This window comes from Larimichthys crocea, chromosome III (assembly GCF_000972845.2).
Source record: "Larimichthys crocea isolate SSNF chromosome III, L_crocea_2.0, whole genome shotgun sequence".
Taxonomy (NCBI): Eukaryota; Metazoa; Chordata; class Actinopteri; family Sciaenidae; genus Larimichthys; species Larimichthys crocea.
This window is the reverse complement of record NC_040013.1, coordinates 14,046,677-14,073,060: the sequence shown is the minus strand read 5'-3', so window position 1 is coordinate 14,073,060 and position 26,384 is coordinate 14,046,677. Positions and strand designations below refer to the sequence as shown.

Here is a 26,384-nt window from a genome sequence, read left to right as displayed (position 1 = left end):
CATGCCACGGGAAGCTATCTGTCTGGGCATCAAACATAAACCAGCATCCAACTGTGATAATGGTTCCCAGTACAATGCACCAGGACTGCACCAGTATGTGCTGGATCATATCTGTGTGCCACAGTACCACAATCTCTCTGCTTTTCTCTGTTGGCCTTTCACTAGCCTTTGTGGCTGTGGCATTTGTACAAATATCTGTGTACTGTAAATCTAAATTAATTTGTTTTTTTAAATGCACCTTTATAAATAAAATCGACTTGGCTAAATTGTTCCAGTAGGGTGATGCAGTAATTCTGATCTGCTGATCTTTAAATTAAAATTTCTTCAATTCCATAAGGGCGGTGAATTGTAGCAAAAAAGATGTTATCCTCCGCATAGAAGTATCTTCTATCGTGGCTTACTGGTCAGCCTAATAATGAAAGTCAGAAATGGTTTCTGGTTTTGTTTACCACAAATATAGGTTGTAAGACAGGATATCACACACGATTTCCCAGACTCCTGTACAATGGGAGTTTTCTGTTGGATTTGCACAGTAAGTGAGACAGTGGATTGGGGGAGCGACAGGCAGCGGCAGCAATAATCCCCTCACACAGGGTTTCACTACAAGGGTCTTCAGAGGGAGGTGGGGAGAGAGAGTGCACACCAATCCCACACTGCTGTCTAAGAAGACAAGAGCAGAGCACAGGTAACATAAGAATGCAACTTTGCAAAGCAGACAGAGATAGAAAGCCTGCCACTCTTGTGCCACTGTCAGAGAAGACATGGTTGCAGGGCAGACGCGAGAACAGGAATACTTCCCTGTCAGAGAGACCTAAAATGTTTCAGTGTTTCAACAAGGTACATTTCAGCTGAATTAGAAAGAGTGACAGGAAAACCAAAATCCAGAGGGAGCTACTCATTAGGAGCGAAGCAAGCAGGGTTGGATTTCACAATGACAATGATAATTGAGCCACGACTTTGTAAAAGGGACAAGCTGGTGTAGCTCTCTAGGCTAGGACATGGTCAAAGGTGTGTGGACAGCAGAGACAGCCTTGAATCCACACAGAATGTGTGTGCCATCTGTCATGAAGTAATGCATTAGTGGAGGATTTGGACACCAGAGAAACAAGTACAAAAGCTGAGGTTGTTGTTCCAAGGATGGATGGCAACTCGTATGAAAGCTCGGATTCAAATTCCTTCAGGGTAAGAAGGGCATCCAGGAAATCCTCATCTCTTTGACGAAAAGAGGCTGTGCTTAGCGTAATATGCTGCACTCCGATAATGCATTGTCTGAGAAGACTTGGAAGTCTTCCATGTCATAAGACTCAACAGAGATGCATTTTACAGTGCTTTATTACTACCTATGTTTGCCAAATGGACATGAGGAAAATCTTGTTCAGATGATCAAACATTTCCTCATCCTTGTTCTGTGGAAGAGTCCTACTACCTCACAAAATAACATCAGTGAGGACAAAGAAGGCACCTAAGTATATGATGTTATTGTTGTTGTTGTTGATGTATGTAAAATCCTCCAGGGATTAATTCTTGGTTCTAAGTCGGTTTATACTGCCAAGAAGGCATATCATCCAGAGACGCATTTGTTACTATAGTTGTCCAACTGACACTTATTTATTCATTTAATTGTCTCTTAGAGACAGATAAGGGGCTGTCTAACATGTTGTTTTCAGTGCAGTCTCAAATACCACACAGGTCAAAAACATGGAACATCATGTTTAGATGATCAGATGTACATCTGCACAATTGAATGCAACCTGATATCCAAGCCTCTGATAAATGATACCTCCTTGAAGTTCATTAAAAAATCAGTTTCTGTTAACAGTGTTGTAAAGGTGTTGTGTTGGACTACATTTTATATGTTTTTTTGTTTCTTTTGTCCTTCCCATTACAAACGGGGTCACCTCTAAATATAATGCAACACAATCACTTACTATACTAAAAATAAAAATTATATATAATAACAATAATAATTGAATCAACAACGCTATATCAGAAAAAAAATGAACCATATAGGCATCATTTGAGTTACAGACTGTAGGGGTGAATCTAATAAAGTGGACACTGAGTGTATAAAACAAGTTTCCTTGGTTGAATGTCCTGATGCAATGTTTTTGTCAATCTGCGTCAGCAGAGCTCAGGAGAGCAGATGGAAAGCCAACATTTTATTTTACTCCTACATGTGTGAGGAACACAATGAAGTTGCAACTGATGAGCAATACCAGGGGCTTTTTTGCACATATTTGTGCTTTGATATTTCAGTGTTTATCTTGCATCTTTGCATGTAGGTAAACAGTAATTTATAAATTTTTTGGCCATGTATTTGGTCGGTAAATATGTGCCTTGTGATGATAAGAGGAGGAGCTACTAAAAATGTTTCATGTTCTTCACTTAAAAGCAAATCTTTAGTTTGTGGTATGAAATGAGGACATCTAGTGATATCTTCTTATTCAAAAATACAAGGCTATAGATTCCACCTTGGTTCTCCCTGTCAACAATTATTTTTGACACAATCATGTTTGTGGTGCAGGTTATGAGAGTTTTTAAAGAAAGACAAAAAAACACAAAAAAAACACTTTATAGATATGAGCTTTTTAGGAAAGCTTGAGAATATGATAGAAACATGCTTCAGACATCGTGTTGTACTGCAAAAATATGTCAGGAACTGTTTTTAGCAGCAGTAATAGGAGGATGCTGTGGATGCACACCTAGGAATGTGACCTAAGGTAACAAAAAAGCAAAGAGGAAATGTTTGTTATTTTTATTTTCTGCTTATTTTGAGGAGGATTATGACTCTTAAGAAAGAGTCTCTCCACATTGTTTGTGATGCTGGCAAATTAAGTCACCCTGAAATGTGTAAGCCCAAGCTTTATTGACTGCTGTGAACCCACAATTGCAAACTAATTCTTCAATAATTGCATGGAACTTCACAGAAATGTTAATGTCTGTTATAATTGCCAGTAGTTTAGAAAAAATCATGTGCCTAGTATTTTATTGTAGAATACAATTTTCTGTATATAGTAATCGGAAATACTTTAAAATAATTGAGAGCACACTAATAAACCAACCCATAAAACTACTAAAGCATGATAGTGTGGACAAATAAAAACATAATTATGCCCTGCACATAATCATCTATATTACTTCCAAACCACAGATTCAGTAGAGACTGTCTAGAGTTAATGAATGTGGCAGTAAAGACAACAGAAATCACAAAGACGCAACTTCCTCCTGCAACAATGTGCCTTTGTCTACTTCTCAAAGCAGTTGTTTCCGCTTAGCGCCATAACTCATTTGTTGACAAACATTATTTACTATAGATGTCAATGTTGCCCTAGTCTTTATTTTTCTATTTTTCTTCTGTAAGGATATTGTTCCCTGTTGTCCCCATGGCCCTGTTACTCTGTACCGAGCCTAACAGAGCGTTCGTCCTTTTGTCAGTGCCTGTCACCTGTTCTGTTTCTTGCTCTCTCATTCTCTTTTGCTCTCTCTGTCTCTCTCTCTGTCTCTCTCTCTCTCTCTCTCCCTCCCACACCCCCACCTCTTCATATTTCTCTTCTCGAGCTGACAATTGAAGTCCAGAGGGAGACTCACATGTTTGCTTCAGGGAGAGGTGTAAAAAGGCGAGCGGAGAATAAGGAGCAGGTCTGGCAAAGAGATTCACAGCATCTCAATGCATGTCTTTTGGTTGTCTTCTGATTAACTTTGTCTGTTTGATCTCTGGAGTTTTCTTTTCAGTTCCTATCCTCTGATGTGAAAAAGATGGTGCACTGTAAGCCAGGAAGCATTACTAGATAAAAGGCACTGTGCCCTCTATATATGCTTTCTGAACATTCATCTCTCTTCATGACATGACTCTCAGTCTACTTTATAGCTTTCTGCAGCCGTAAAATGTTGTAAATATGATTTGGAATAAGGAAAAGATTAGGTAATGATTTAAGTGAAGTAATGAAATCTTAAAATTATGATTGTCTTATTTACAGTAACTTCCACATGTCCATGTTCAAGTAGAGTTGTACAAACTCTTTAGAAGTGATGAGTGACGACTAGCAATGACTTGTGATTAACACAGTCAGAACACTGGTGTTAGTGGATATACAAGGCGACTGATATGACAGATGTGGAGGTGAAGTGATTTTACTAGTTTGTTTAAGCACAATGTGATAGCTAACTTTGCCTCATCTGTCCCTGTTGCGTCTTTTCCCAACCCTAAAAATGAACAAATGACTCCTTTTTAAATGTTCCTTAGTCCAAATATATTAATCTATTAATATAACAAACATATGTCGTTATTATTGCAGATCCGAAATGCAAAGCTATTTTCTGTTTTTATTCATGTCCACTATGCACAAAAGGATATCAAAAGTACTAATCAGAATTCTAAGGTAACCTTGTTCATTGTTTAAGCACCATTTCTCTAGTGCATTTCTCCCATTTTCATAAAAAAACAAAAAACAAAACATGGCATTTGGCATTTGTAAAGGTACTCCAATCAAGTATTCAAAAGCATCTGTGGAAAAAAAAAAAATATCACTGAAAAATATGAACCTCAGTTTCCTACAGCTGTATTCTTTTTGTTCATGTAATGTGCTGTTTTTCCAAAAACATTCCACAAAGCTTAATGCTTGTGTGCTTGCATAAGGCATACTAAAAGCTTTGCTTTGCAATTATTCTGCTGCCATGTTCTCAAACCTATCATTTCATAGTTTCAACTATTTCCTGAATAATGGCTCCAAAACTTTCCAAAACACAAACCGGTGAATTCAACAACAACATGGGCACAGTTTTATTTAAATAAGGAAAAGCTTGTATTTTCGAGCTCCTGTCTAATTGGACACAAATCCATTTTTATCATTGTAATTAGGCACTCGTGTCAGACAGGATACTTTATATTTGTCTCAAAATTGATACTACCATTGTCTGTGTGTATTTAAGGCTTAGCTAGTTGACCTTTCAAGTGCACCAACCTTATATAAAGCCCTAATTTAGAGTCCTATTAGGTTCTGAGAGCTGGCTAATTAATAGCTCCTTAAACACAAAGATTTAAGTCTTTGGTAGAACACTCAGCAGTCATCATGGGAGGCCAGTGTCAGCTCAGAAAGAGAAGTCTATTATTACTCTCAGGAATACAAGACTGTTTCGTGGTAAAGCTACCAAAAACATTTAAATAATCCACATTTTATCTTACAGTTAAATACGCCTAGAAACAGGAAAGTATAGTTCTTCTCTTAGTGCACCCACTGTTGTTAAAAAGCAGATGGTACAAGCATCAATTGTTGCTGTATAATACATTTATGTATAATACACTAGACTTTACCTGCCTAAAATTGCACGCAGTGTCACTAACAACATGTGTTTTGGGTTTTTGAGGAGGCGTGATACCCCCTGGATTTGAGCGTACTGCTCACCACCAAACCTACATCAGTAATTGGAGCCAGAAAATCGAGATTTAGATCAAAGGAGAGGAAGTGCAGGTAAACCCTGCGATATATTGCAATGTTTAAAGGGTCTGTAAATGTAAATGAGAGGCCATGAACCTGTAGATGGTGTCAGAGATAAGGAGTTGATCTAGGTTACATGAGTAAGATGAATGTGCTGATGTGTGCGCCTGGTTAGTGTGGTATAAATCACCCGTGATCACCGTAATGCATCGTGGTTAAAGTTCTGTTGGACCTGCACCTGACTTGCTGTGTGTGTGTGTCACATGGGGACCACGATAGCCTCACAACAACAAGGTGGCTGCAGTTTTTAGAGCGAGAAGCTGCAAATGTGGTCCACTGAGACTCACACTTGGATGTTTTTTGGAGTCATTAAAGGACCCACAGCTCATGGCATTCGTGCAGTGGCTTCACCCCTTAAGCTGGCTGCTACTTAATATATGCACTCATACTTTGAACAGATGGATAATACGCACAAACCTGGATAAATGGAACAAAGTTCTCATGGCTCAGCTTTCTCAAGGCCTAGAAAATTACCACAAATCTACCGACTCCTCTCCTCCAAAAACAATGCTCTATTGTTACGAGGGTCTACTCAGTGACTGTTGGGCCTACCTATCCAAATCTGTAACAAAAGAGAGTGTGTATGTGTGTGTGCACAGGTGTGGGAACAAAAGGAGTGGGCAGGAGGCAGACGTACAATGTAGAGCTCACGGTTGATGTAAAGGGTCAGTCCACGCTTCCCACGTGACCGACCACCTCTTTCCTTCTTATGACGATTCCTTTGTTTGCTTTTAGGTTATAGCTCAGATCATCATCAGCGGCAAAGCAAAACAGACTCACAGCTGTTCACAAAAGGCGAGGCTATCTGTTGTCTTTCACTAAAGAGGCATGCACTTCCCTCTGTGACATTGAGCTTTAAAGCATTTCTAAAGGGGTAAATTGGGCAATAATTATAGTATTTTTTTTCTTTTTTGAGCATGTGACCAAAAAGTACAAATTGTCCTTTTAAAATATCATAATATTAAATATTATCGTTATAAATGTGCTTCACTAAATAAACTGACCTAGATGTATCCTAAGTGGCAGCCACAATAAAGCTGGTCACAATCTCACAATCACAAGAAAATAAGTGGTTCCTTGCATTTCTCCTGTAGCCTTGGAAACACAGGACCCACCTTTGTGTCCCAAAGTCCACTTCAACAGCAATAGATGACTCATGGTATACATGTCACCAATTGACGTCTTTCTATTAGTCCAGTGATTTTTAAGATTAATATTTAGGCATTGATGAGTTCACATGTTTTATAAAAAATGGTACTGAAACACCACATGCAGTTACTTTAATCCTCTCTTTTGCTCATCTCTTGTATAATCCTCCTCTACATTGTGAATATATTATTGAACTTGGATCAATTCAGATTTCATTCAGTGTTTTTTTTTCTCCCTGTCTTCTTTATGCCAGTATATCTGTTGCCAGGCATTCTGCTTGATAGCACTCAGAAAGTGAATCATATTTCCAATGTCTCAAAATAATCAGAGGCTGATTAACGCAGCACAGCCTGATGTATCATTTATGCATTATCAGTGATCCAAACAGAAGAGGTTGAGCACAATAAGAGTAGTGAGTACAGGCCATGCGGAAACAAAAGTTTTACAGACCTAGAAAGTTTAAACATGTCTAGATAGCATTGTAAGTATAGACTAGCCTCGTTCTTTTGGGGAGCTTACATCACATCAGAAATAATGCTTTGAGCAAATTGGATTTCTTTAAGTAATTTATTTTGGCTGCACTAGAAATATTTTTGATATGGCATCATAGGATATGTTTAGCTCACTGTTGAAAGGACATTTCGAAACAGATTAGTTCAACAATAGATTATTTTCTTGCCAAGTATTAAATGAGAACATTGAGACTACTTTCAGGTCTGTGCACTAGAAATGGAGCGAGGGGGCACATTATAAAAGTAGCTGTAGTTTTCAGGTGGAGTACATGCTACACTGATTCTCGGCCAGGTGCAGTGACTTTGTGGAGTCTTATCATCACTGTTTGGGTATCAGAAAAAACAGCATTGACTCCAGAAAGTCAATTCCTTCCTACCTTTAAATAAAAATAATATTCAGAAGTATGTTTTCATTAGTGTTTAATCACCTGAAAATAAGAATCATTGTGTTTTTGTTGTCTTAAAATGAGCCCTTTATATCTACAGAAAGAGCGGGTCTTCTTCCATGGAGTCTGCCATGTTGAACCACCATTTTTCTACAGTAGCCCAGAACAGACAAACTAAACATAAAATCTAGATATGGCCTTTTGCTTTTTAATGTGATTTTTTTTTTCTTACATGCTTGGAAGGAAAGGGTAAAGGGTGTGGGAGAGTAGCCATTTGGTTGCAATCTGCAACTTTACTGCTAGATGGCGTTGAATCCTACACACTGGACCTTTAAAGGTACAGCTATGATTTTTTTTTTTTTAAATAAGTTACATGAAAGTGATATTACCAGCTTCGACCTTTTGAAATATGTTGTACATTTATGTATTCAACAGAAGATTTAGATTAGTCTACTCTGGCAAGGACTTGTAAACTTGCACATTTAATCCTCATACATAGCACAGCAGCAATGTATGAGCCACTAAAAACATCATTATGCAAACCACTAGGAGATGATAGCTTGTATTCTAGGCTATTAAAATACGAGACAGTCCTTTTACACTAGAAAAAGGTGCACTAAAAGGTATTCAACATAATAGGCATATAACAGGGATGTGCATACAGCAGTTTCCAACCTTTACTTTCACAATGTTGCCATGCTTTAAATTTTTTTTTTTTTTTTGATAAAACGACTACTATACTCACTGTAGAGAATGGTGCCCTGAGTTGATCTTGTTTTCACAGTCAAACTGAGAATAACAGCGGTGTCCTTGACAGCAGCGGGTAGATTATTACTGGAACCAGTAGGTTGGAGAAGGGATGCAAGAGGCTGCAGCTCCAAGTAAGATATGCCATCGAATGAAGGGATATATACTGTGGTATCTAGAAACAAAAATTAAGTACAAATTGATGAAATGCGTTATGGCCTGAGAAAAGCAGAATCCTTAAAATAATCATTTTCCACACATTTTTACTAGTTACACTTATATCTAAATAAGGAACGACCTGTCTCGTAAAAGCAATGTCCTACAGTGCTTTTGCAAGAATTGTCTGGTGTGTGCCTTCACAGCACTGATAGTTGTAAGCAGAGTCAGCAGGGCCCTGTCAGGACTATGTGATAGTGTGTTATTTCCCACTGGATGAAAAAGGGGTATGACTTTAAGGAGAGGTGGAGGAGGTACTAGCTCAGGTCATCAACTCCACAAGCCAGTGATGATCTGTTGGCTTTCTTACAAAGGACATTGTACACCTGGTGGATGGCTTGCTGTTCAGGTGCATGACAGTCAATTCAAAATAGGCCACCCCGGTCTCAGCTCAGGGGATTCTACCTCCAGGGTCTGGCTCTCAAAGAAAACTGCAGTTTATTGTCAGCTGAAACCTCATAAGATACAATATGTGTAGGGATAAAAAACATTTTTTATTGTTGTTGTAACAGAAATATGAATATCCTTTCATGACTCTTGTACTTTTTTTGGTGCTTTGATGTTGGATCAAATGGATTTTTTAAGCAGATCTGTGAATGACAGACAAAATTTAAACCACACTAGAAAGCAAAAGAAAAGCAATATGAAACATACTGATAAATATGATGAAGACGTAACATATAGCAGTGGCGGTGTACTACAACTGGCTTAACAGTGTCAACTGAGGTTCAATCAGTGTCAAAGGCAGGAAGAACCTACTCAAGTAACGTGGTTTTGGCTGTCAACAGATGTAAATGTCACAACTCAATGTCTATGCCCTGATTATGTGAGTTCAGGTTACCGGTAAGGCTGCTGAGACTTAATTTTAACAGTTAGTGTTTTCGGTATTCATACAAACTTAAATTTGCACACCTTATATATCACATTGCTTCAAGATAATGTATTGTACAGTAGCCTACTATTGGATAGTCAAAGGAGAGATGACTATGAGACTGCTGATCTTTATTTGCAATTTACTATAAGACTGCTTGAGCTGAGTCAGACACCTTTGGTGGACAACAGGTTTATTTATGGCAACAGGGATAACGCAATTCCTGGGTATCAGTCATTCATGTCAACAGCCTATTCTGAAAATGGCCATAACGAGGCTATGAAACGGAGCCTGGTTATACACTAAGTGAGAAATATCAGCAAGGTGAATTGCAGGGTTCGACAATAAGGACTGCTTAGTGGCCTGAGGCCAAGCAAAAAGCAGACTTGGTCTAGTTTAATGATCAGTTACCAAACCAACATCTGAGAAGAGTTTCTGGTCGTACCATTTCTCAAATGGTCATAATCTTGTTATCTTCACCTGTGCGCTCTGCCATTTTCCGAGTTTTGCTTTTTACGCGACCAATCACAGTGGATGATTCCTGTGAGTTGCACAGAGAATTATGTGGAGCAGACATGAAAGCCAATACTTCAAATTGCAAAAAGAAAAAAACAAAACAAAACAAACAAACAAAAAAAAAACAGTTTCTTATGTTGTGGAAGTAGCAGCTTCCTTGGGCTGAAAATGATCAATCCTATAATGTTTGTTGGCAATTTCTGAATAAGGCAGATTGAGCTGGCTCATTTTTAAAGGCAACAGCAATTACAGCAAACACACACTAGATGCCCACGAAAAGAGCTGGCAGCACCTGGCCAGTGTGTTGGAAAAGCAGGAAGCTGACAACCCCTCATCAAGTCCCATTAATGTCAAACACAAAAAAGAAAAATCTCAACACACTAAAAAAAGTATTTTTTGTTTATTTCTTATTTCTTCTCAGTGTGTTCAAACTAAAGAGTCACTCTTGTTTTGATCTGTAAAAATACTACCTAGGGACAATTTATAATTCATAATTAGATTTTTGTTTTAGAAATTACAGACTCATCAAATGTAATTACAGTCAATTGAGTACCTGCTCTTGTCATGTTGCTGTTGAATATTGTTATGAATGCACAAACAAATGTGTTACTTGTGGGGTTAGATTAAATTAATCACATAAATGGGTCAAAACTGTGCTCTCAACTTTCATTTTCATTATTCCAACATCAACATCTTACATCACAGCTTCAAATGTGCAAAAAATAAGGACATAAGGTAATGAGCCGTAAAAGGAGGTCATGATCAATACGGACCAAGTCTAAATAATTTTCTGCCCCAGTAGTTTCATCTTTTTTTTTTTTTTTTTTTCCTATACCTCCTTACCCTGTAGCCTTTTACTCCATAACTAATTATTGTGATCACTTAGCTTTCAATTGCGTGCTTACATACTTGACAGAATGTCTTTGGTAAGGTCTATGACCTACTGTGTCTTCTTTAAAAAGAAAATTTATCATAGCATAAAACCTTGATACACCCAGATGAAGTGGCTTTATCTTGACAAAATCTGTCTGATGCTTGGCGACTTGATATCAAATACTCACTCAACCACCAGGCACTGGGCCGGATTATGATACACACTACCAGAGGTGCAGCCCCAGGGTCCAAACATAAGAGAGCAAGACTCACAGCTCACACATCAAGCTTCTTATGCACAGGCAGCACATAAGATACCTACTACTGTATATGTGACTGAGAAGTAAGTCTGAAAGCTGCTTTGGATTGACATGTGTTAAAAATAATTATTGATAATTAATTAATAATAATAATAAAAATATATATGATTGTAGTGATTTAGGTGATATACTGCATTAGATGTGTGCAAGCATTCTGTGAGTCATATTACCTGAGAAAGGCATGTACATCAGTCAAGTCAAGTAATACATTTGACTTCATGACACCTGACATTTTAACTACAAAGGGGAGTTTAAAGCTTTATTGGGCATTAAAATATGAATATGTCACCAATCCCTAAAGTAGTCATAATCCATCTGACTTGAATATGTAGTGTTCACTGTCAACATATATAAATGAAGTATTGGAGGAAGTACTTAGATCCTTTACTAGAGTGGAAGTAGGAATACTACAATGTTAAATACTCTGCTACATGTACTGTAAAAGTTCTGCATTCCATATTTTATTTAGAGTGGCTATAATCAATATTTTACAATGTATGAAATGACAATGTGAAAACAATGTGACAATGTGAAAGGAGTCGCTCGTTGTGATGAACCCACAGAGATTTATTACCTCTAGTCTGCATCCACCCTCGGTTTTACTGAGTTTTATAACAAGTTTCAGGTCATTGTTTAGCTGTCTGGCTCACAACTTTACAGTTTTGATTCAATCTCACCGTCTCATAGCTTGGTTTCTGGCCCGTTATTTTTGACAGAAAAGCTATATAAGCTCACTGTACACTACCTGGTCAGTCCCATACAACAGGCAGACACAGTTAGCAGCTACCTGGTGAATATAGTGGAGCATTTAGCAGCTAAAGAGACAGATATTTCCCCAGTGGAGCTGATGGAGATAAAACATAAAGCTAAAAGAGAGTAAATATTCACCCTCTAAATGGTGCTAATGTTGCTTTCTAACTACCCGATGTGTAAATAAACAACTGTTCACCATATAAACTGAAAAGGTGACAGTGTGTACCTATAGTATTAAAAGTATGAGGAAACAATAAGCCAAATTATCATAATACTGTAGGATTATAATCCATGATGCATTAAGTGTTTAAATGTTGCAGCTGATAAATGTGGAGTTTCGGCACAGTACTTGAGTGAAGGTAGTTATATTTAACCTCTGCATGTCTAAACATACAGTATAAATTTAGTTTAGGTGTTTTAGTATGTGTGTATAAGGAGGGTACAAATTAGCTTCAGGTATACCCACTTCTGTTGCATTTCCTCTTCCTATGTAACAATGTCTGCAGTTTTATAATCTTGCTGTTCAAAATACTGTGACCCTTGAAAGGTATGAGTTTTTCCTAATCTTATCCAAGACTCTAAGAATATAGAGTGTTGCACAGATAAGAGGCTGCAAAGACTTGTGTTCATTGTGATATGTCTCTTAGTTATTATTAGTTATTATTCCAGGACACGGATGATGTATATATAATTGACCGCGATCAGGGGTCACTTGCTTTACTCTTTTGTGTCTATTTTTAATTCAACAAGATGTGAGAGAAATGTTGTCACCCAGCAAAGTTGCCATAGCAATACACATTCACAGACTTTGTCAGCATATAAACAGCCTCCGAACTCCGTCTGCGGGCCATCAGAACTAGTGTTGCAAAGCACATCACTGGATGAGTGCTCATATGAGATTGCGCTCTGTTAAACCTGAGAGACTGAACTCCTTTTGAGGAGGAGCAATTCCTCAAACTCAGCAGAAATGACTCGAAAAGGCCACTGCTGGTATTTAAAGGAAAAGTTTATGTGTGACAAGTTGAGGGATAAGCAGGAACTTACTTTATGGTCATGGAGGGAAAAGGCTAGGGGAAAATCCCATTACATTTTTTAAATGATTGATTGGAAAGAAGTATGAAATAAAATGGCACAATTGTGGGACTATATTATCAAGTCAAGCATAACATCTGATGCATTTCACAGGGTGGTGGTGGTGGTAGGAGTTTACTATATATAATACTATATATATATATATATGTATGTATTATGCATCATTACATCACACAGTCAGGTAATAACGCATCTTTAGGTTATCTGGGTTAATATCCAATTAGTAAGGTTAGCTTTAAGGTTGCACATTGCCACACAGGCAATTGGTTGTTGTGCTGCAGTCACATGCGATGATATTTTATGGCACTCTAGTAATTATCCTTCTTTGAACCTAAAAGCAAGAACGGTGAGAAATAAATAAATGAGTGAATGAACCAATGAATGATTCATATTTCTTATTTTCTACTGGCTGTTTAGAAGTTGGCCAAAGCATCTTTTATAATTGGCTTAGCAAAGCAGCGCCTCTATCGTGTAAGCGGAGGGGGGTACCGCTTTTCCTCGATGTAGCTGTCTCCCACGGGAAAAACAAATGAGAGTGAAGTTTTAAAAATAGCATAATTTTTGTTACAGTGCCTGGAGAGACAAATAACATTTCAGCAGATTACTTAAACCTGTAACCACCTGTAAATTAGCATTTGTAGAACGGATGGCAGACATGTCAAATAAGGGTGTCAGGTGAAAACAGTCTGCTCGAGCCATGTTAATGACTGTTAACATTAACTTTCAGCAGCATTCTGTCAGATTTCCATGTATTCTGTAAACACAAGGTTACGCTATCGGCCTACATCATGTCCAGGCGTAGTGGAGGTGAAGATCAAACCAGTTTTCATTATGAAAACTCTTTGTAATGTAAATTTTCCATCGCTTAAAATAATCCCCAGGCTTACAATGTACAGCACATATGACATTTGGTGGGTACTGTTATCCAACGCTCCTTATTTAAAAACCAATGACTGAACGCATTGTTAGTGGGGCTGCAGAGGCAGAGAAATGTGCAGATAAGGCTTTCTGTTCTCACACATGGCTATATGCAGTTTACAGTGACAGCCTTAGCACTTGAAAGTCACAGTTATTTTTGAAGCATGACTTGGTTGAAAATGTTGCATCTGACAATTGTTACTACTATAGATAGCTTGTTAAACAGATAAACTCCGCCAAATCCTGCTCACACTACAGGTATGATTGGACAGTCCCTGTTTGGGGGAGGGGTTCAGTAAATAGTTGAGTTGATCTAATTTGCAGTGCAAACATAATTACATAGGACAGGTAAAACAAATGCACATGCCATAGTTCTGGGGTTTTCAACGTTTTAATAAAATTGTGTTGCATATTAAACTGGACCTACGATAAGATGTAAGGCGATCTATAGTTTAAGCTCACTTAATTACACGAGGATTCATGTGTAGCCTACCATCAAAAAGGATGGACCCCCTGCTGAAGTCCCTGGTGATAGTTGTAATAATTAAGGCCATGTCATTAACATATTCAATGTATATTAGTAGTATCTTTTTAATCCATGATGGAGGATGAACCACATTCTATGGTTCGTGCAGGGGAATGAACATGGCTATCATAACACACCATCTAAATTTTCTCTCGTATGCGACCAGCTTGGCTTGCCTTATCAAGCCGACAAACAATTAATTGAAACTTCTAACATTGCTGCTGCTGTCAGTGACAGAGAATGACAACAATAGCAACATTTAGGAAGCTGTTTTCTCTCCACTGTCAAAGCATGTCGTGCATTGCAAGAGAGACAGAAAGGGGCGTCAGTAGGTACATCACGAGTGCACTGAAAACAAATGTGCAAAGGAAATAGTGTGTGTCGTAATGCTGTCTCATTGATATCAGTGTCGAAGGGGTTGGTACAAAATAAATATTTTTCTAGAGATGAGTGCTTCAGTTGAATGTTGAGCAAGTGCTGCAAGGTCATCTTCTCATTCTCAATGAGTGTTGGAGGTGAACATGGACACACAGTGAGGGTTCAAGCTGCTTATATGGATCTTTCAATTCATTAATCATATCCTGAATAATTCACATCACTCAGAATTCCTATTGCAGCTGACTCTATTCTCCCTCATAGTGAAACCTATTAGCCAAAGAGGCTCAGCATATATTAACCAACATAATTTGTTGGCTGGCCCTTGATGATACCACTGTAGAGGTCACATTACAGTAAGTATTCAAGTCTTTTACTCTTTGTGTGTGTGTGTTGTAAAAATCAAGTATAAAAACTGGGAAATACTGTCAGCTAAAAACAACAAAAAATTCTAAGCTTACCTTTCTCACAAAAAGTTCCAGTGAAATGAAGCGGACAGTGACAGGAAGGCAGAGCTCCACCAGGCAGTTGCAGCTGATGACATGTTCCTCCGTTGCGACAAAGATCATCACGACAAACTTGAGGTTCATGCGGAGGATGTTTCGGTGTTTGTGTGGGAGCTGCCGTTGTTGTTGTGTTCACTGTGTCAGAGGTGGTTGATTGAGTTGTCATGCTTGGGGAACTTGTTGTCCAGGTTTCTATGGCGTGCAAAGTATATCTGTAAAATTAGACATAAGTTTGAGTAGTTTAAGTGGATAAAAAAATAGTTTAACTTTCATTTGTTTTTAAGGGTATGTGCAGTTAAAGTTTACCCATTAAATGAGTGGTAAATGTGTCATTTACTAAGTAGACAGATTTTTAACTACAATCCCAGGAGAAAAAGGAAAAGTGATATTTATCACAATAAGTGGTCATATTTCCCCTACTGCATCAAGCGAAATGTCATCGCTGGTATTATCAAAATACTGACAGACAAGTGTTTTAATGTATTGGGGTGATTTTTTACTGATTTGTTCATGAGACTAAAAACACGTTTTATCGGCAAATGCAGGGTGAAAATGAAATAAAAAGACAAACACTTTACCTGCATTGGTCTATGTTGCTGCTGGCAATGGCATCAGCTGTGTAAAAGCTCAGCTTATTAATTTCAATTATTTCAATGCAGCCGACGTAGTTGTGGAAAGGTTTTGCTCTCTAAGGGGAAAAAAGAAAAGTTTTATTTAGACAATAAACTGAACTTAGAGGTTCTTTTCCATCTTTTACTGATTTTTATTATGATGCAATTTTAGTGATGTATTATGTAGCACTGTAACCCAAATCCAAATTACATATTCTTCCTCTCATCTGCAGTGCTGTTTGTCCATCTAGGATGATGTGAGTTGCCATGTTTAGGATTTATATAATATAAGACATAGAGATGTCTACCTTCTGTTGTATATAATGGAACTAAAGAACTGTATTCATGGATGAGAGCATGCTGAGCTAGCTAATTACAGTTACAGTTCAAAGAAGGAGGATGCCATAAAAGTCTACATCCAAGCACAAGCATGTGGTCAATGAGGAGATGCATGCTTTCTTCTGTGTGGGGATAACAAGGTCTGTGAATTATCTCGAGTAACTGGGTCATGATTTCTAGAAAAAGACATTGCTATTGACTTAAAGTATTTTGGGAGTTTGGAGCTCTACAAACCATCTAGCTCCATTATATTTGAGAGAAGGTAGACATCTCTACAGGAGGTATTTGCAAAACAAAGATATGCATTTTTCATTTTGGGGTAAACTGTCCCTTTAGGTATGTATGTTCCAGAACTTTATGATTTCAGTATGTAGTTCAGAAATCACTTTTAAGGTCTTACCTGATTGAGTAGATAGTGTTGTGGCAGACCACCTATGAAGATGTGGTTTATTCTTTGTATCATGTATCCCAACCAGTAATTACTTGGTGTACTTTTGATTTTCTCATGGCCAGACAGTGTTAGCTCTGCTTCACAGGGGGTCAGGTGTTGTCTAGAAAAGAGAGTGGTTCTAAATTATTATTATTATTTTTTTAAACATACATACATACACTGGCATGTAATCGGATGAATGTTGTCTCTGTCGTTCCCGCTCTGCACCCCGTATGTCTGTAACTTTGTGCTCCAGGTACGATCACCCACAAGAAGTATGTAACCATTTTTGGCACAAAGTCACATACCACCAACTATTTTACTTATTCTGGTAAAACTAATAATATTTTATGGAGTTAATGATTTCTGGTTTCCCCTCTTATGCCCTCTGGGTTGCTCTGCATCAACTCTGTGATTTACAGAGTTTCCGGATGGACAGTAAAGTAAACTGATGTGAACTATAGTTGCTGTTAGCTAATATCAGCTCAGATTGTTAGCCAGGCAATGTGACCAGGCCTATCAGCCTCTATGAACAAAATGACAGAAACGCTGAAGACGAAGACGAGGAAGCTAAGAAGAAAAAAAGAGAGTGACTGAGCAAGCAGCAGCTGGACAAGAGTAAGTCAGTGACTGACTTTTAGTTGTTGGTGAGAGTGTTGTGAAATAACAGGCTGAAGGACAGATGCAAAGCCGGGCTTCTTGCTGTTGATTATGGCTGTATGTCTTGTGTCCTTGCACTTGGGTGCTAAATTGCAAAAAAAAAACAGTTTCTACACAGTGTTTCTTTAAGAAACATTTCAATGGAGCACATGTTCTGGTAATGTCTGAAACTACCCAATTTTTGGAACTGTATTTAAAACTTTGTCTGATATCCTGGCACACACGGTGCAACCTGACCCACTGTTGGCTGTATTTGGGGTACTTGGAGAGGACAGGCACCTTAGATGACTCAATTCCAGTGTGGCATGGTTCATAAACCTTTTAACACAGAGATTAAACCTACTGAACTCAAAACAGGAACATCCTCACACTCACAGCACATTGATCAAAGACGTCATGCAGCACATGACCTATTGTTTTTATGTGTTTCTGTGTATGTAAATGCAAATATATTCCTTCATGTAACTTCATAAATACACGTTGTAGTGATATATAAAACAGTGTCAATGTGAGGCTCTAAACCATCAACAGAAATGCTTATAAACTGAAGTAAATGCGTGTCATTGTTTTGTTTACTCTGGTGATACATTCACCAATCACAATCCTCTTCTGAGGTGCTACAGCTGAACTTCATTTTGTTTTCTCTGGGTATCCTATATGCCTTCACACCAACTATTTTGGACACACCCCACAGCCATTCAAAGATTTCAAAAACCAATTCTCCACTTTGAAACAACAGGGGAGAGCAGATAATTACCTAAGTGCAGATTCTGGACTAACCATCTGCAGCTTGAGGGTACTCAGGCCACAGATGCACGTCTCCTCTCCAGTGTCTCCTGACACCCCTTGTTCCCCGAGTGGAAGTTAGGAGATCCACAAAGCAATCTAGTCTGATTTGTTAAGCCTGTACTTTGCGGGCTGTTGCATATGCCGGCTAAACACTCGGGGCACTAACTCCGAGCTGCATAAGTCCTTCCTCTAGAGCCAGCGTGAAGAAGCGGTTAATTTAGAAGCAGTCTGCCAGAGCGGCCTGGCCAGCAGCCAGAGGGCACTGTGCTCACTGTCCTTGAGAAGTCAGCCCCACTGGGTTTCTATTTAACATATTGAAAAGCGTCTTTGACGGGAAGATATATTAAAAGTCTATAATGAGTTAGGCGGTGACGTTGAGGATGGCCATGGTGTTGTAGCTCTGGGTCAAATCAGACAAAGATGGACGGACTCGGCCATCAGACAATTACAAAGAATTTGCTTTGTGACACCAGGAACCATTTTTCCATACTCCCAACCCTCTAGTTATGACAGCTCTCTTTCTTGCAATGTCTCCAAGGGGTTGGTACAGAACATTATGATTGATTCATACTGCTGTTGTATTTTTCTTGCAGAAAAAAAACAGGGGTGGAGCTTCATAGCCCTTAAACCCGATAGGCCTTTCGAGATGCACTTGCATATTTAGGGCAATGCAGCTTTCTGCCAAGAAACATGAGGCAACCTTCCCAGTCAGCTTTGTTTCGACAGGAAATAATTTGCTCACCTTTGGCACAGTATGTTCACAATGACCTTCAATGGTTTACCTTTTATCTGTGTTTTTAAAAATTCCTCTGCTGAAAATCTGAGTGCAAAAATGATCCTTGACTAAACAGAACTTTCTCTCTCTTTGCATTTAAACAGAGAGATTGGGGACTATTTAACATTGCAACATCGACTAACTTGATACAAATTTAAAATTTGCCACTTTGTTTTAGTTTCCAGCCTATACATAATAAACTTTGTGTCTTGAAACTAAACCACAATCTTTCCCATGTCAGAATATAATGGCGAGGGCTGGCAGCAAGATTGCACATGGGCTTAGGAACAATATAGCTAAAGGGGCCACAGCCTCACTTTAAATCATTTAAACATTGATTTTGTGCTCGGCTCTTGCTTGTTAATCTTTTCGTAATGAAAAACTGCAAATGAAGACTTAAGAACAGCCAATAAAACATGGTCAGTGATCACTAATGCATTTTAATAGGCACATTCTGACGTTTGTTTGACTTCCTTAAAATGTAAGCCCATTTACTCATTTGTAAAAAAAACATAACAACAACAAAAAAAAAAACATCTAAATTTCTAGTCTGGTGATTCCTGCCAATTATATATCTTCCCCTTGTATTAGTTACAACCCTCTTCTAAAAAACAGCCTGCCACACTTGAAATGAGTGGATAACCAAGGATCAAATTAATACCACCTGAGGTGCTAACACTTCATTTGTATGTTAACAAGTAGCTATTGTGAAAAAGTCTTCTCACCTGAAACAGAAACATACCACACTGCAGCTGTGGTTTATGTCTTTGTTAATACACACTGTAAACTGTTAAATGAAACTGTAACTCATTTACATCTGATATTACATGTTTGTCATTTCTTTTTCATTCATTTCATTTTGTATAAACAAGCTGAATATGAACACAGCACAGATCAAAACATTCACACCCAGATTCACAATGGTGACTGGAAATAACAAAGAGAAACATACCTGATATTGACAATGTGAACCTCACCATCATCAACACGAACAAACGTCCTGATCCGTGTAACCACTTCCTCTTCATTACAGCAAAATGCATACTGAAACATTTGAGAGAGCGCAATAGCTGACTTTTACTAACATAAAGGAAAATTGATATGGCAACTATAAAACTAGCAGATAATCATACTGTATTGTTAACTATTTATTTATTTTTTTACCTTCAAGATTCCATCCTCGATGAAGAGTTTCATGAAGAAGAAATCACTGTTAGCAGGTTCTTGGTCCATGTAGAGTATAGTTCCATAGGCTGCTTGAGTTTGAAATCTCACAGTAATATTGTTGAGCGGGCTGAGGTCGATACCCCCAAACTCCAGGTATGAATTCCCAAAATAATGAACATAGCTTGCATCTAGGAGATTTAAAACAAAACAAAACATATATATTGAAAGCTGAAATGAGTGAAAAAAGGTAAACAAAAGTTACGCATCTTTACTGATTTTCTGATGCATTTCTCTATTGATCCCTCAAAGAGGAATTCAACTTTTCACTCTTTTCTTTCACCGGGAGGTCAGGACAGGGTGACATACAGAACAGCAGAACTATTTAAGATTCAGAGTCTGACTAAGGACTCCCCAGCAGGGCAGATGCTTGTTGCCACTGAGGCTTGAACATGGACTTTCTGCTTTTGTTACTCTGTGGTTACACACACTGCTCTATGTTGCTGTGTAACATGTAAATGTGACCTTTACCCATCAAAAAACCTCAACATCGTGGAAGGAATGGACTTCAAGACACTAGTGCAGGCGATTTAGTGTGGGAAGTAGAAGTAAAAGATAGATAATTATTATGTTTGAAAGCAGAAGAAAGGGCTTTAAGGGCTCATGGTAGCATCACAGTTTTTCCTTTTTCTCACTGTACAGTCATACTGTAAATAGTCTTATTTGCCAAAAAGCTGTGAAGCATTGCAAATGGAACTATATTAGCCGAGAGAAGTCTCTTCTGGAATGAACATATTCATACAAGTTTATTACATGCCTCATTTTATAGTGAATAACTTGGCTTATATCATCCATGAGAATGGGCAATTATGGAATATTTCAGTAAAAGTTCCACTGCCCGCAAGCTTATTGGGGGTAGTGATGCAGACAAACTTAAAAGACTGACTCAGACTGCAATTGGAGGCAAGCATTAGGGCTGCTCATGCTCAATATAGTGTATTTCTCATTTGAAGTAATACAATTTGTTGCAGAAAAGTCAGACCCGGAGAGAGGCTCTTAAAATGAGAAGCACCTGTCTCATGTGCTCTCTGTTCTTATCTGAGATATATCATTGCAAAGCTCCTTTAAAGTTGTTACCATGATTAATCAGGCAGCTGCAGGTAAGACCTTTATCAATATTTGGTACACATAGCTCTTAACAGGCCAGGGCCCCTTTCATCTGACAGTAGGCCCCTTAGGGCATTTGGCAAACAAGCTAACCTAAATACCCCCGGTTTTCTCTGGAGAGCTATATGACCAATACCCTGAGGAAAATGACAAAAAAAAAATGTGATTATTATCATGAGCAGACCTACTGTGATCTGTGAATTAATGAGGATAAATGCATACGGCAACAATGCTGTGCTGTCTCCTGCTTTACTCCTGACAATGAGGTTTGCCAATGCTGATGATGGAAAATTACCCCTCGGAGACAAAGCTATTCATTAATTCTAAAGCCTTGTTTAGTCTGTTGTAGTCTTTGATGCAGTCTGAGGCTGCTGCCAGGAGGCAGTATCATACCTCATTAGCAGTTAGCTTTAGTCTCTCCTTCAAAGCTTTTTACCACTACCTTACATTCTCACCACCAGAGAGAGTTTCAAGTAACTAGTCAGGCAAAATCTAAATTGTAAACTATATTCATTTTTTTTTTCACTTTCAATATCTGCATTTACTCCATTGCTTTTATAATATCAGGAAAAAGAGGGTAACATGCTGACCACGGAGTTTGTCACTACTGTACTCTCAAAAGCTCAAAAGCTTTTCTAGTTTCAATAAAGGGGGAAGAAGTCATTTCAGTGGGAGTATTTCTTGACATAAATCTTTCAGGTCAGATTTAATTAGGGCCAGTCTTAATACATGTCCATAAAAGGGGTGAGAAAATTGCTATGAGTCATATTTAATGCAACTTATAAAGGTGGAGCTCCATGTTGCAGCACAGACTGTGTAAGGATGTCAGTCAGGTTAAAGCACAAGACAAAAATATATTTGAAGAAACACGAACTTAAAGATCAATTAATATGAGGATAGACTTTGGACAGTGAGATTTAATTGATATAGACGTAATGTCCCATTTATTTAAAAAAAAGCCACAATGTGAGTCCTGTTTTGTTCCTGATTTATAGGATAAGGTAATAGACTGACTGATTGAACTTGTCACAGGACAGAGATAAAATACTGCTGAGGTCCATTCTTGGACCCTTGCAATTTCAGAGCCCTCAGGGAAGGCAAAAGGTCATTCTGCACTGTACCTACAAAACTGGCAGAGGATGTCTTACATTCAAGGGATGTAATACAGGAAGATTTAGTTGAAAATCATTACACTGCTGAGATTTAAAGAGGAATCACATCCTAAATGCAATATGGGCTTTTATTTCAAATCTAGTATCTAATTATATCTTTGTCTGCCTTTAAAAATAACTGACGAAATTACTCAGACACATTGCACTTGTACTGACAGTTATTGTACAGAAAACTGCAGCTGAAATGACACATTCAGACACCGCTTTTTTTAATCTCGCCGAGCCTTTTTCTCATGAATATTCATATGTTCACATAATGCAAATGTCATTATGACTCACTAGCAAAGTTGTGTCAGTGAATATATCAAAAGCACACTAATCAGGCACTGCCAACTCAATTATGAACAAACTTTTAAATAAAAACATGCTAACATAAACTAGTGTTGCGCAGAGAAAATGCTAAACTCAAGGTTAACAAGGTGAATGCCCTAAAACGCTAACCTCTTACTCATCAAGTTGATGTTGAGGAGCTTAAGTAATTTCATTTCTGCTACTCATGGCAGCAAAAGATAACAGCTTCACCTGTGCTGTGGTGATCACTCCAAAGAAAGTCAACCAAATCGTGGCTTAGCCACACTAAGCCTCCCTCCACCTGCAGTGTCCTTTCTAGATTCCCATCAGCTCTCATATTGTAGAGGGAAAATACTGTGAAGCTCAGCATCACATGTACAGAGATGAAGAGGGAAAAAAGGAGGCTCAAAAGACAATGATCTCAATCTGTGGGATAAGGTTTCTTTTTAGCTGCTACTAATTTGCATGATTTTTTAAATAAAAGTTTCACTAAATTCACGATATTTAGTTCTGAACAAGAAATGATCTCCTCCACTGTCAGTGAACCATGTAAACTACCCTCTCTATGTTCAAATTTCCATTGACTTGGTATATTTCAAAGGTTGTGGAGCAGTCTTAGGTTTAAAGGAGCACTGTCTGAGTCTATTTCAAGCAGCACCAAGGGCACTGCATGCGTTTAGATGGTGACCTACTTAGATAAACTCATGAGTTTCTGGGTCCTCTTACTTTAAAACTTATTTACTTTGATTATGCACTTATATGTAAAAGAGTAAAAAAGATGTTTCGGTGCGTAGATGGTTGGGTTTGTTTTCCTTATCAGTATCTTGTGTGGATATTTAACCCTGTCTAAACCGGCACTAGATGAGGGTTGGATCAGGTGCAGCAGGGAAGACTCCATTATGTTTGGCCCACAGTGATTTTCAGAGTGTCGCACTGAATTGGTTCAAGCTCGTCTGTGTTCAATAGGTCTGTTTTACAGCTCTGTGAACAGTTTCAAAGGTAGACAGACCTCATCTGTCATGGAGTAACAATCTGTCCAGTTCTCCCAATTCCTCCTCTCACACAGATGACTGAATCCAATACCAATAATGTACAACATATTGTTTTCCGTGTCTGTCATTTGAGTGTTAAAGGATATAGTGCCAAATAATGTTTGGACTTATCACTCTTGGAAATAATTTTTTTCTCAAATAGAAATAGAAAGTGCACTTTAGAAAAAAAAGCTCCTGTTGAAACTAGATTTCAACAGGAGCTTTTTTTCCCCCACCACAGCTGCACAAACTATGGCAATCTCTCAATCAAACCTAATATATAATTTCCTGCTATGTTCCAAAGGCTCTAAAATCACATTTGGAGTATCAGCTCAGCGTGTGTCTCCTCTCTTTGGAAAAAAAAATATTCTGCAGCAAAAATGTTTGGTGGCAAGGGCAAGGGAAGGATAATAAAATACCTGAACAACCTTCAGTACAAATTGACTGGTGTAATGGCTTATCAGTTTAAATAATTTAGTGTCACTTTCTTGCACACATAATGTTAATGGAAGTAATAGCATAGTAATTGGCGCTATGGCTTGATTGAGAAATGTTAATTTAAGTTGATACACTGCCATATTCAAGCTGATCAATCATTGAGGTTATTCTTGCGAGCAAAATTGTCCATAAAAATGATTCCTTTTCCAGAAGCCATCAGTCTGTGTTGTATAAATATAATTCATAATCTTACGGATTGAATGTTTTTCCTCAAGCAGCAAAGTTAGTAGTTTGAACCTGAACAAATCTTGAACACAATGACAAACTAATTTGAACTGAAACTACATTGAAACTTAAATTATATGCAGCCTTTAAAGTTGCACACGACTTTAACAATTATACTACACTGCATATAAGTTGAGTTAAAATAGGATACTGCTGCATATACAGCATACACAATAGAAGTCAAATCCTTTATGTAAGTAAAAGTGGCAATATAAAAAAATACTCAATGCAAAATATGCAGTAGTACCAGATATAAATAAAAACAGAAAGAATTGGATATTTTTTTTATTACATCACTAGATTGTTATTATGTAGAAATGTGTAAGCAGCATTTTACTGTTGAAGCTGGCTGAGGTAAAGCCAGTTTATATGCTATGGAAACAGTAAATTGGTACATGGTTTCTCAACATAAGGTTCAGGGCTCATCCAAAGGGTCACAATAGAAACAGAGGGGCCAAGAGATAATGAATTCGGTAAGGAAAGATGAACAAAGAAGGTTCCACTGCACTAAATGTGTGTTTGTTTTCAGATTTTTTTTTTTTTTGTGAAATATCAGATAATTTGACCTCTTTGGATAGATGAAACCATATGAAGGGAAAATAACTCATAGACCTCTAAAATGTGACACAAGTAGAAACTGCTTTTTTGTAAGGAGTCACAAGCCAATAGTCTGTAAGCTTACATCATGTTTTTTATGTACAGTCTTAATCTTAAAAAAATAACATTGCATTACTATAAATGTAGTGGAGCAAAAGCATACAATATGTAACTGTATGTACTTGTTTGTACATGCCTGCACAGTGCGGTCTGTACCTGTGGATTGCTCAGCCGTTGGTGCTGATTTGAGTGTTGGCGTTGGCACTCTGGGTGTGGAGCCGCGAGTGATGTTCTTCACTACAGTCGCCAGGGGAACATCATCCGTAACAGGAGGCAGGCAGCTGACCTTGTTGATGCCATCTACACAGGAAAATGCTTCTGGACATGGATTCAACAGGCAGTCGTCATAGTTGTGCTCACAGTTCCTCCCCTGTGTATGAAAAATAAACAGCTTTTAAATGTGCGGTATAATTCTCCAATGAGACACTAAATGGGACATAATGTTTACGGCTTGAATAATAAAGTTCACATTACTGTAAGTAGGGAACATGATCTTATGTAACAGAAACAAAGTTTTTTGCAAGATGCAAGAAAGTATGTGATTACTGACAAATTAGATTATTTTCTTTGTTTTCTTTGTTTGTTTGTGTATAATTTTCTTTTCCTAATGAACTCTTGGGGTATAAATTGTTTAGATAAAATAATAGTAACAAATGTATAAAATATCACATGTTGTGCTGACATCTGATTTCCATGCTTTACAATGAGAATAAATAAATGATCACAAGATGACAAGAGTTGAGGGTGCAAGAGGGTAAAGGTTAATAAAAAAAAAAAAAGACGAGAGATGGGGAAATAAGGTGGGGAGCCTCACCACAAATCCAGGACGACAGAAACAGGTGTAGCCATAGCCTGGATCATTCTGAATGCATATCCCCTGGTTGCAGGGCTGTGGAAGGCACTCATTAATGTCATCCTCACAGTGAAGGCCTGTCCAACCTGCCAGGAACAAAAGCCCACAGAGTGCCGTGGTGAGCCCAGGCTCTCCCACTTCCACCCTCTGAAGTGAATATCAATCAGATTCTCCTACATTGATTTGCCTCTTTTTGGGTTCACACACATACAAAGACAAGAAAAGGCTTTCACTAAAGAGTAAGATGCCACATACATTTTAATGAGCTCGGGCTGTATCGTCTTTTTATCACTGTCTTTTTTAGTACTGTATGACTACAAATTCCTCCCTGGAGAAAAGTGGATGACTTTTGTATGGCTTTCAGGCATATAAGTTATATAGGCATTATGGTAACCTTTAGTGACACTTTATATGGCCTCTTTCAATCTAATATGGGCGTTCTGTTAAGTATTAACATGGTTTACATA

At 38.0% G+C, this 26,384-nt stretch overlaps 1 protein-coding gene across 1 annotated transcript in view; it reads right to left on the bottom strand.

The window, feature by feature from the left end:
* The window catches only part of LOC104940198 (eyes shut homolog), a 69,455-nt gene that overhangs the window by 37,245 nt on the left and 5,826 nt on the right, over positions 1–26,384 (bottom strand). Inside the window, exons 5-12 of the mRNA XM_027277576.1 lie at positions 25,879–26,003; positions 25,221–25,434; positions 20,024–20,214; positions 19,812–19,903; positions 16,606–16,756; positions 15,834–15,943; positions 15,211–15,467; positions 8,288–8,464 (exon numbers count right to left, since the gene is read on the bottom strand). Of these exons, the coding sequence (XP_027133377.1) occupies positions 8,288–8,464; positions 15,211–15,467; positions 15,834–15,943; positions 16,606–16,756; positions 19,812–19,903; positions 20,024–20,214; positions 25,221–25,434; positions 25,879–26,003 (1,317 nt within the window). The remainder of the gene's footprint in view (positions 1–8,287; positions 8,465–15,210; positions 15,468–15,833; positions 15,944–16,605; positions 16,757–19,811; positions 19,904–20,023; positions 20,215–25,220; positions 25,435–25,878; positions 26,004–26,384) is intronic.